The sequence below is a fragment of the Dermacentor variabilis genome, chromosome 7, assembly GCF_050947875.1.
Source record: "Dermacentor variabilis isolate Ectoservices chromosome 7, ASM5094787v1, whole genome shotgun sequence".
Taxonomy (NCBI): Eukaryota; Metazoa; Arthropoda; class Arachnida; order Ixodida; family Ixodidae; genus Dermacentor; species Dermacentor variabilis.
The window spans coordinates 96,561,044-96,573,616 of record NC_134574.1 but is presented as its reverse complement, the minus strand read 5'-3'; the positions used below and the strand labels follow the sequence as shown (position 1 = coordinate 96,573,616).

The following is a 12,573-nucleotide window of genomic DNA, read 5'->3' as shown; positions in this document are numbered from 1 at the left end:
GTCTACTAATGATGAGCGAGCCGACGTCGTCGACCATTTACCTCTTGAAGCATGGAGTTATCTGAACTATTCTCGCTGATCGCTTGGAAATTGAAAGGTTTCATCACGCGAAACAACCGTGTTTCGCATTATATAGCTCGTTCTCTGTATATCTGAACGCCCGTCAACGTAGACCTTTACATATGCAGGATAATGTAGAAAAATAAAGTTTCCATCTCTTATCATCTTATTTCATTTCAAACAACTCGTTTGGAATACGCTGAAAGTTTGGAGCAACAAGCACTCTCCTAAACAATCTCTAGTAAAAATAAAGGTCGCTGCAATTTTTCAATTACCAATTCTATATAGTTAAAAAAAAGCAGTACCGTGACGACGACGACCAAATATCCAAAACACTGATATGTTTATATAAATGGATAGCTGACGAAGGCTGCCATCTAGAATAAGCAAGAAGTAAACAACGCTGCTGACAAATGGAAATATTAGAAAAGTAACACTAAGAGAAGAAAAATAATTGTCCTGTCATCGAAGGCAAATCTGTAAGTTAATGACAAGTGTACAACTACTGCAAACCGCTTCGCACTTTTTAGATTTGAACTTTAGTTCTCGGCATCGGTTATACACAATATCAAGACGTCCACTCATTTCAGCGCTAAAGGACCATCTTGTTTAGTGAGCCGTACTGGCCATACACAATGACATTTGCGTAGACAAATGCTTGGCTGCTTAGTTTTCTCAAACATCAAGCAACAGCGGTAGACATTCATGTTGAAAATGAAAAAAAAATCCTCGCGATATTTGGTGTTTGCCGCTCAAAATTTCCGCACTGCAGTTAGAGGATCGAAGCCGACAAAAATGTTACATATTCAGCATTGTTTATACATAAAGAGGACCATATGTACGTCTTTTTAAATTCTGTCTGTCTTACAGCAGTGATTGTCAAAAATGATTTTACCATGTGGCAGTTTCGAGCTAGCCCGTATTGCAATCTTAGCAGCGGTGACTGCTTTTTAAAAGCATATTACATTTAGAATGCATGCACAATTCTCTTAAGCGTGGGAGTTAAAACGAAGGAGTAGTGCTCGTTCTTATGTTTTGCAGCGTTCTTCTTGTTTAACAGTTCAGAGCAATTTTGCTTTAATAGATCCACCTGAATACGTTGGACGGATATCAATACTGCGAATGTGCCGTTGAATAAATTGTCCAATTTATATCATACCTGCCGCGTAATGCAATATTCGAACCACACGCCAAGTAACGAAAGCTTGAAGGAAATACTTCATTTTCAGGCAAGGACCAACCTTGCGTACTGTACTACAGAATAATACGGTAGGTCTACCTACAACAAATCTCGAAGCAATAATAGGTGTAAAGACAGGAAACGTTGCTACACCTTGTCGAAAGCAAATTGAACATCATCAAAGGTAAACGCCTGTCGGCGTTCAGATAATGGTGTTTGTCTTGGTGCCCTTTGTGACCGAAGCATGTCGCGACCGCCAGTCACGATGTCAACATAATTGGAAACCGTGGTAACGTATAAAAACCGAAGGGGGCATCGAAGCAATACGCATCTCTCAATATAGAAAAGCTGCTCACTCTATGCTTACCCAGTCGGACTCAATGTAGGCGCGCTTCTTCGTTGGAACATTGTGCCTGCCGGAGAGAGAAACCCTTCATAAAGTAAGTTGAAAAACTTCGATCAGTTGCTCAATGATAACGCACAATAGTAATGAGTAGTTATGCTCTGAACCGCCTTTAGGCCGTAGAACTCACTCCGCTTAAACTGTGGTAAACCTTCTCTAATTTTAAGGCTGTCGAAAATCCATCACTATTGCCATTATAGACGTCCATTACCGGTAGCCGCTGTGAAATCTGCTTCAGCCTGGACAAAAAACACCACCATAGCTTTTAAGAATTAGTTGAAGTTTAGATAATTATTGATAAAAAAACTTTCTAAATTATTACGTATTTTCCTCTGCCTCCATCTCTGCGCCAAAAAACTAAAACAGTATCATGTAAGCGTCACGCAACTGAGCCTTAAACAGCTGTAGGCTCAGGAGCGTGAGAAAACACGGACAAATAAGAAATATGTAAAGACGTACTTGAATAATGAACCAGCTAGCCCAAGCGGTTTTCTTGCCGTTCACAGGTATTATTTTGTTATTACAGCAGCTGTTCAGGTAACCAGCCTGCATTCAGCGTCACGGCTACTTCAATATCTCGCCTGTTCGAAACTCTGATTTTACTCTTGAATCGGCGGTTCGAGGAATCAAATTACATATTTGCCGCGGTTCTTCAGCAAGAGGAAGTGTGAGTAGGGCTCGTGCTATTTCATTCATGGCATACTTCTTGGGAATACTTTCCTCTCAGTATTTGCGTCTAGTATTAGCACTCCTAGTGGCTTCGCCCTGGCTCAAAAAGAAATTTATTATTACGCAGGTGATTGTATGATGTCACAAATGAATACTTGATGCGTCAATTTATAAAGGCAAAATTTAGCTTTTGACATTGGTTAGCGATCAGTTTTATACTGAAATTTTTGCCTATAACATGATGGTACGTCAAAATGTTTATTTTATATGCAAATTGTGTGCGAGATATTAGCCTTCGCGCCCGGTTCGATATTCCAGAATAACAAACTTGGTTATGCCCTCTTGAGCTTTAATCTCCGATGTAAGGTAAAGTGGCACAATAATTATGCTACACTGAAAAAAGCGTTCAATTTTTACAAAAATGAAATACGAATTTTCACAATGTGCGCAATTCTCCCGTATGAAGGCCTATTTAGCTGCGAAAATCGCGGCAAGGTGTTTTCCATGTTCAGAGTAGGGAGAAAAGTTCTCAAATTACCCTCAGGTCGGGAGAAGTTCTACGTGTACACAAAAAAGCTCTTCAACAATATGTAATTTTTGTGTCCAGACTAGTTTATTCCTCAAAGAATTTCTTTGCGTTGCGACTTCTTTCTTTTTGTTTGCAGATCACAAGATGAACTTAAGGACGACTATTATGACTACCGTCGTTTTCGCGTTGGTGTCAAGTGCTGTCTCGTCGGCGGAAGGTGAGGCAGTATATATATATATATATATATATATATCATCGTCATCATCAGCATGGTTACGCCCACTGCAGGGCAAAGGCGTCTCTCATATATATATATATATATATATACGCCAAAATTGAAGTGTCTTTGTGATGCAAAAACTTGATGCGTCGCACAGAATTACACAATACTTGCAAGGGATATTTCGTTGCTTCAAAAACTAAGGGAAATGAAAACTCGTCTGAGTCGAAAATTCAGCCTCATCGGTGCTTCACTATTATTTAAAACTAAAGCATAAGGCGAAGATACGCCTAGAATTTAAATAAACTACGCTATATATGGAGCGCCTTTAATGTTTACACAGTACATTAAGCACAATTTACGGATTGCTCAGAAACTGCCCGTCCCTGTCAAGAAGAAAGAGGTACTTACACATTGATAAGGAAGCATGTCAATCAAATATGCTTCGGTAATTAGTTTTTGGCTGTCCTTAAGCAAAATTTTTTTTGACCACCGAGTTCTTTTAAAGCCTCGGAGTGCGCCCCCAATATACACGTGAGTCAGATTGTCTTGTTCGGACTTGGCTGCACCGAACGTGTGCTCAGATTATGTGGAATTCAAACATCTGTCGAGTTTACCGACATAAACATTTTCACAACAACAACACGTTGCTCACACCATTCGCGGCATAACAAATGAGTTAAAGTCTCCTATTTTCGATATTTGCCGTCCCAAAATATAAAACGTGTCAGACATTTTAAGAGAGGTATGTGCAAAAAAACGTTTGTTGATTGTCTTCCAAAGAATTAGCTTTAGGCAAATATAAAAATTGTTGGTAATGTTTTGAGAAAACACAAACAGAGAGAAAAGGTTAATGTAAGTTTCAACGATCCTTTTTTCCATTGCGCAATTAACGATTAAATCAGAGACCGACAACTTGCGCTTGGATTCCAGAGATATAATTATTGTGCAATATTATAGAATTTTGTTTAGCAAAGCTAGTGAGAATCTGTTTTGTTGTCCATAAAAGGAAAGAAACCAATGAAACAGTCGCAACCGCTGTATGCTTAAAGTTGATTTTCTTGATCTACTTCCAGTGGAATGCTCTTTCCATGACAAGCACCTGGAAAGCGCGATAGACGACTTTGTCGCCAAGTTGCCCACAGAGCGCATTGTGACCGTGAACAAGGCCGAGGAACCTCCTCCTCAATTAAACTCGAGTCAGTTGAAATTCATTGGCCTGAACTCCCTTCGACCTTTCGGGCCGTTTTTTACTTTCTGTCCGAACGGGACGAAAGTGGTGCAGTTCGACCTGGTCAACGCTAAACCCCTGGTGCTGATTGGACCATTCGTCAGACCAGGCAGCACACTACACGAATTCGAGAGCAAGGCACTTCTTCTTAGGTTCACTGCGCAGTTTGAAGTCGAAGGAACCGGAGAGAACGTAAAGCTGCATTCTAGAGTCAACATGCCGGTGTCCTTGGTGGGGCTGTCTTTCAGGCTCGGAGGGTTGGATGAGAAAAGCGACGAAGTGGTGAAGTTTGGTGCTTCCCTTCAACCGCACTCTTTTCGTGACGTGTGGTATGGCACGCTCTTCGCGGAACTTGAAGCCCTCTTCGCTGAAATTCTCGAGAAGAGTAAATGAGAACATGGCTGCTCATGTGGTGAAATACGGTTACTAGGTATACAGAGCTCTTCGAACTCGGTTCCTTACGTGACACATATAGAGTATACATTTTAAAATTTCGCATGCGCTAACTAAATTCTGATGTTTCCTAAATGATATCTTGCAATTAAGAATATTACGTTCGGCTTGTATTCATTAGGCGGCTACTTTGCTTAGAAAAGCAGCCATTTGTAGTCCTATGACGTATAAATGATAGAAGAAAAGCGTTCAAAAAGGAAAACTAATAAGTATTGTTCTGGCGCTAAACATACATTTCACCGCTAGTTAGAAATATGAACAGCGCTTGTTACAAAAATGGTTTGAACCCCGTTAAGTAACACATGTGGTGTACGTTTTTTTTTTTAAATAAACAGACGCACGATTTCGGCTTGTACACTTCCTTTGCTTGTCTGCTTTTTCTTGAAGTCGTTTCTGCTGTTGGGAAAGATACGTCCCGATTGTATGGCTTATATGTAACATTGTAGTATACATTTCATTAACTACCCCTACATAAAGACCATATTTAAGTAATAAAGGTTTTGCCGTCGATCGCTGCGCACATACCGAAAGTAACTCGCACACCCCTTGTCAAAGTATATCACTGTTCTAAGTTGCGCGTTTTCTCTTCAACACTACCTCTTTTCATACTACGCAGCACATACACAGCATACCCACCTGTTGTATAGACAATAGTTACCGTCACTTCGCTCGAATACTTTGTTAGGAAATCAAGTTTCTGCTTACAAGGCCATGTTCGGCATTATTTCTATAGAAATGGTAAAGAAGAAGTCTCACTTTAGCGAAGCAGTTTTCTGTTATTCGCGCGAGTTTCTAGTGGTTGTGTGTGCCGGTTTTGTCATGCGTCAAGAGGCAGACGACTGCTGTCATTTGCAGTCAAGGATAAAAACTAGCGGAGGTGGTGGCTGAACAATCGTCAATGCAAGTGGCGGCCTTAGTGCCTTGTTTTTTCATCCGCCTCCTTTAACAACATGACGCGAGCAAGCGTCATACCGAAACAAGCTGGTGCGGTTCCGCCCTCTGCGTTCTAAAAGACTATCAATGGTAAAACGACAAAGAGCGCTTTGGGCCGCCAGGCCTCCCCGCCCCGCTCCCTCGGCACATGTCCGCGTCTCGTGCTGTGCACATTGCTTGGCAATGCGTAGATTGCGGCTACATTTTAGTCTCACATGTTTTTTAGCTATATGATAGGAAGCCAACAAACACTGACACCAAGGACAACGTAGGGGAAATTACTTGTGCTTAACTTAGGAAATAAAGAAACAATAAATTAATGGAAATGAAAGTGCTCGGAAAAACAACTTGCCGCAGGTGGAGAACGATCCCACAACCTTCGCATTTCGCGTGCAATGCTCTACAATTGACCTACCGCGGAGCCGTCCCCCTGATATCGCTTTGCGGAGATCCATATAGGGCTAGACAGGCATGCACCTGCAAATTGCTTCAAATTACGTCGATTTCCATAGTGCATGGCATGTGCACAATTTTTTCATGTATTGCGATAAAATATTTCTCCTGCTGAGATGTCGCCCCACGCAAAGGTTGCTGGTAAGTCTCCAGCCAACAAACTAGCGAACCACTATTGTAAGGCTCTTTCTTTCGTGCTATCTTCCTTCATTTAAGCATTTTCAAAGCGCAGTTACTCTCCAATCATTCACATATTATCTTATTTAAGTGCATTAGCTCAAGCTACGGTCTGTCACAAGTTTATCAAGTAATAGGAGATCTAGCTTTGGTAGAGACTACAGAAATGGTTGGATTGGTGCGGCAGGCGAACCATTTAGTACATAAAATATGTAAAGGTACAATTTGATCCGCTGACAGCCTAAACGGCTTCTCAAGAAATATTTACACTCAGGGCACGTATATTTCGGCGATCTGATACATATCTTTATTGTGGGGGCGCGTGATTTGTGTCGTTGGCATTTTTTTAGTCACCTTGTTTAGAAGCGAAAGCGCAACGAGGACAATATAGGTGAAGTGATTTCACATTTTAACAATGTCGCCCCTTTCCCATTGAGTATGTTGCCATTAAGGGTGATGATTTTCTGCCGAAGAACCTGTTTTAGGATGTTTCGGACGCACCGTGTGCAATTCTTTTTTTGCCATCGCAAGAACAAAAAACGCGGAATATTTGAGCAACATTTTCACGCTCTGTGTTGTGCCTCAAAAGGGAGTTTTTTTTTCTATTTTGTTTTGCTTTGCGAAGTTGGCGCTACAACGAGCGGAAAGAATTGCTTTCATTCAGAGCAACAATGTTGACGAATCTACAAGGACGTTCGAAAGCTCTCACTTATATAATCACATTGGCCCGCAGGTAGTGAACGAAACGGGAACCAATGGGTTTAAGTTGGTTTTGTACAGCGGACCCTCCCCTGTCCACGAGGACAATGTGGACGCATTCTTAGTGGACACCGGACCTTCCGCGGACAGTGCGTTCAATGTACTGGGAATGATGTTTTCGGGCGTGATTAAGGAAACTTGGCTTTACTACGTCACCCCGACGCTTCAAGAGGTCTTCAAGAACGCAACGTCTTTGTAAATACAGCCCTTTAATCAAAGAAATTGCCGGCTTGAACACTAGGTTTATAAACGGGTTCGTACTACAGGCTAGTGTTTAGGATATGAAACAATTTCTCGAGAACAACCTGAGCGTGCTATGAGAAACCACAAGACTGTCATACTTGGGATGTAACCCAGAGCTCGCAATGAAAAATTCTTATTGCTGGACGCTGTGGCAGTGCACATGTGGCAGCTTTGTAGGCTGTAATAAAGTATGTTTTGATTTTGAGACTTGGCGAATCACTTATTGTAGCATAACAAACCTAGATTACTACACACGAAAGAATAACAGACGAATGACGCAGTATTTCTGAGCCTATATACAAAGTCTGATAAATCCCGAGAGCAACATTTACAAATAGAGTAAGTTAAGAACTGACTCAATAAAACGAGCATATTAGACAGCCTTGAACCTCTCAAACCGCTATTTGAATTTAATGGATAACTAGAAAGCATAGCTACACTATCGGGTGAATTGCAACAATCCGAGGCACGTGTCACTATAGAATTGATTATCGTCCCTTGTTACATGAAAATGAATCACAGTTCACGGTAATAAAATGCAGAGATTTGAATATAAGAATGCAGCAATTACTTGGCGACTTCCTGTTTATTAGAGAAACGTTTTCCACATGCAGTGAATGTGTCTCTCAACTCTCCAAAAACTTAAAGAGGTAATGTTCTTTTTTTTTGGGGGGGGGGACTTGTATTTCATAAAAAGTTTTGAGCGCACGCCATGAATGATGCACATATGCTGTCAAGACCACGAATGCATTTATGTGTGAATGATGGGAGATGTAGTTTGGCCAAAGACGTGCCACAGCTTACATTTTTAGTGGTCGTTTCTCCTAATGCGATTAGCATTGTTGGGGTACTCCACATGCTTTCCGGTATAAGTCAACGTATGGGTCTAACCGATTTCCCTTCACGCAATCTTGACTAATTAAGAATATAAAGTTTTATCATTAAACTCAACGATACCTACTTGGGTCTCTGAATATGTGCCAACCTTGTTAATAATTATCACAACATAAACCATATCCTGATCAAATGAAAAGTCATAAAAAGCGATATTTCTAATCGCAGAAACGCCGTAAATAATATCTGCATGATTGATGCGCTGTTATTTTATTAACTCTACACTAAAATCCTATTATGTGCTGGCAGTAATGACCTGTTCATTAAAATAAATAAACAAATGAAGGAACAAGATGAGGAAAAGGTTACTGCTGACTACACTTTCACTGTCTGGTGCAGTCTGCTTACAGTTGACGGATGATCAGCCGTGGCGGGATGGGTGGAAAAGGACAGCGTGAGATAGCTATTAGAAGACGATCGCCAATTAACAAGAAAATGAACAAAAATATAGGATGAGAACCACTGCCAAGTAATTTATTAGGCCTCCAAAACTGTAGTTAAAATGGACCGGAATTCGAAGACGTTTGCAGAACCTCAAGATCCCAATTTCGAACAAAGAACAGAAAGAGATAACGGTTTTATGATACAAGATGGAAAAAAAGAACGAGAATAAAGGGGGTTAACCGAGGGGCCCGATTTTTATTAGTCATATCAAAAGAAGCCAACAAACACTGACACCAAGGACAACATAGGGGTAATTACTTATGCCTAATAAATGAAATAAAGAAACGATAAATTAATGGAAATTAAAGTAGATGAAAAAACAACTTGCGTCAGGTGGGAACCGAACCCGCAACCTTCGAAATGCCATGGTTGTGGTTTCGGTTGGCTTGTTGGCTTCTTATGATATGACTAATAAAAATTGGGCCCCTCGGTTAACCCCCTTTCTTCTCGTTCATTATCTAACGTGGGTCTCCAATCCGGCTACATTTACGCCTTCAGATAGCATACGTGGGTTTATTGACCAGTTGCCTTCAGCCAAAAACATCACGTTCTCGTGACGCCTGCGGCAAAAAGGACGTTCCACGTCCGCCGCCAAGGTCTGTGAGTGGTGGCGCTGGCTAACACTGCCAGGGTTCTACTAAATACCCAAATACACATAAATACCCAAGAAACTGGATGGGAAACACAGCCGCGGTAGCTCAATTCGTAGAGCATCGGCTGCGAAATGCGATGGTTGAGGGTTCGGTTCTCACCTGCGGCAAGTTGTTTTTTCATCAACTTTAATTTCCATTAATTTATCGTTTCTTAATTTCGTTTATTAAGCAGAAGTAATTTTACCTATGGTGTCCTTGGTGTCAGTGTCTGTTGGCTGCTTATGATATGACTAATAAAAATCGGGCCCATCGGTTAACGCCATTTCTTCTCGTTCTTTTTTTGCATCTTGTATCATAAAACAGTTATCTCTTTCTCTTCCTTGTTCGAAATTGGGATCTTGAGGTTCTGCACACGTCTTCAAATTCCTGTCCATTTTAACTACAGTTTTGGAGGCCAATAAATTACTTGGCAGTGGTTCTCATCCTGTATTTTTGCTCAGTTTTTTGTTAATTGGCGCTCGTCTTCTAATAGCTATCTCACGCTGTCCTTTTCCACCCCTCCCGCCACGGCTAATCAACCGTCAACTGTAAGCAGATTGCACTAGACAGTGAAAGTGCAGTCAGCAGTAATGTTTGCTCATCTTGTTCCTTCATTTGTTTATTTATTTTAATGAACAATTCATGACTACCAGCACATAATAGGAGTTTAGTGTCGAGGTAAAAAAATAACAGCGCATCCATCATGCAGATATTATTTACGGCGTTTCTGCGATTTGCAATATCGCTTTTTATGAGTTTTCATTTGATCAGGATATGGTTTATGTTATGATAATTATTATCAAGAGTGGCATATATTCCGAGACCCAAGTAGGAATCATTGAGTTTAATTATAAAGCTTTATATTCTTAATTAGTCAAGATTGCTTGAAGGGAAATTGGTTAGACCCAAACGTTCACTTACATGAAAGCATGTGGATTACCCCAACAATGCTAATCGCATTAGGAGAAACGACAACTAACAATGTAAGCTGTGGCAGGTCTTTGACCAAACTACATTTCCCATCATTCACGCATAAATGCATTCGTGGCCTTGACAACATATGTGCCTCATTCATGGCGTGCGCTCAAACCTTCTTAATACAAGTCCCCCCCTCCAAAAAAAAAAAAAAGAACACTACCTCTTTAAGTTTTTTGACAGTTTCTGTCAGTGTTTGTTGGATTTTTATAATAAGATGCAAAAAAGGTCCTTTATATATGATACAAGGCTATAGGTGTGACACTGATACACCTTCCTGCGTATTTGTTATCGCGGTAGGCCTCTCATGTTTATGACGCGATTGTGTTCGCACTTATCCTCATAATTTGAATGTGTCAGGAGAGCTGCCCACGTCTGCAGGAATCAGCGGGCGGCCAAGTTCGCCACCTTTTTTTATTTCTGACAGATAACGTATCTTCCAATGCACAATCATTTATGCATGGTCATTTAGGTATTTACGTACTTAGCATTTGCGTACCAACTCGCCCATCTGACCATCCTGTTAGGCACGGTCCAGTTTGTGCGAAGTATGACTAGTCACAAGACACAGAGAACTATGTCATACAGCACACCGACGGCATCTCTCAGAAATGAAGAAGGTGCGCACTTGCCCACTCATTTTGCTCCCTGCAGAAGTGAGCCGCTGTTCTCAGATTTTCAGCTTGTAGGAAGAAGTAAGAAAACGATCGTGAGCGAAATATTAGGAGCCTACTACCTCAAGGAATACGGAGATAGATGGGTGTATCAGTGTAAGATCGCTCGCTGGGCATCATTCAGAGAGCAGGTTGTTGGAACTTGTAGCATGAAACCATCATCTGTTCTACCGTCCTTGCTTTCAATTGTGCCTCCACGGTTCTGCGAATGTTTTCGAATTCTTGCGCGCTATAAAAGCGATACTAAAGGCCTAATAAATGAGTTAGGTAGTGGCGGTCGTCACGTCTTCATCTTCGGTGCGTCTTTAATTTGTGCTACTCTTCTTAATAGCTATGCATCGCGAACTGGTCCAGCACGAAGCACCCCTGCAGCGAGAGAGAAAGGAAGAGGTGCTGCTTTCGGCCGATAACCCACCCGCACGCCGTGTCGACGCTGATAAAGACTGCGTTAACTACGGTGACCAGGGAGTGAAGCTTGCACGTGGTACTGCGCTCATGCTCGGGAATGGCAGCATGATGTGGCCGCGGTCGCGCGTCCCTTCTAGAAGAATGCAGGATACCACGTCTGCACATGCTCCTTGGCGAAAGTGACGGATAGCGAGGCAAACTCCGAGAAACTCTCGACCAAGTGTGCTCCAGTCAGTGTGATTTGGAGGGATAGAGGAGCAGACAGGACGCGTTGGGTTGATCAGATGTCAACGTTCGGGAGACCAACAGCTCTTGGAGCAACCCGGCCGAATGCAAACGGACGAGAAGACTAGCAAGCGAAATGTATTTCGCTCGATTCATCAAGCACAGGCACACGTCTCCCCTTCAGCAATCCCTCGATCGGCGTTGCCACCGTGGCTCCATGAAACACAAAATTGTGAGCCTGCTGAGCCCTTGCTGATGCTGTATACGGACGCTTGGCATTGTTTCCGCGCCCCAAGGTCCATGTATTTGGGCGGCGTAGCCTAATTATTTAATGTTTTAATATATGTTTGCGTGCTGCTCCTGCCACCATTTCCTTCTTGCTGCCCTCAGAGGCTTCGCTTACTGCCACCATTAAGCCTGCTACCAAAATCGAAGTCATTAGCAGACGCACACAAACCTTCAACTCACTCAAGTGTAGGACCAACGCCAAAGAAACAAATGTGCGCCGCCACAACGAGAGCGACAAAGAGCACTTTTGCAGCAGAAAGAAGGTGTAAAGCACGTGAAAAAAACATGTGTAACATAACAATAAAAATACTAAAATCGTCAGTGCCTCCTGCGATATAAAAGTGCAAAAGAAGATTCAGTGTACTTGAGAGACGGAATATGCCTTGGTTTCAGTCGCTGCATTCCAGGCGTCGTTATGCCCCCTCCTCTCCCCCCCCCCCGCTCCAAGTAGGCCTGCGAAGCGAGAGCCTTACATGGTTGCGCGGCGTGGAGCAACTGTTTCCCTTTGTTGCGCCAAGGCCAGGTGCCAGGTGCGAGTTGCGGTCTTCTAATGACGTCCTGCCGACGTTCTCGGCCACTTAGCTGTTGCAACATGAAGCTGTCTGAACTATTCTCGCCGAGCTCGTGGAAATTCAAAGGTTTCATCACACGAAACAACCATGTTTCGCGGCATATAGCTCGTCTCCTGTATATGTGAACGTCTGAGAACGCAGCCTTTTACCT

The 12,573-nt window shown here is 42.2% G+C and overlaps 1 protein-coding gene across 1 annotated transcript; it reads left to right on the top strand.

Moving 5' to 3' along the window:
* The first annotated feature begins 1,556 nt into the window (after window positions 1-1,556).
* Window positions 1,557-5,074, top strand: LOC142587649 (uncharacterized). The gene is made up of 3 exons (XM_075698812.1): window positions 1,557-1,680; window positions 2,978-3,058; window positions 4,138-5,074. Exons 2-3 carry the CDS (start codon window positions 2,986-2,988, stop codon window positions 4,683-4,685), a joined length of 621 nt encoding a protein of 206 aa, XP_075554927.1. The 5' UTR covers window positions 1,557-1,680; window positions 2,978-2,985; the 3' UTR covers window positions 4,686-5,074.
* The last annotated feature ends 7,499 nt before the right edge of the window (window positions 5,075-12,573 follow it).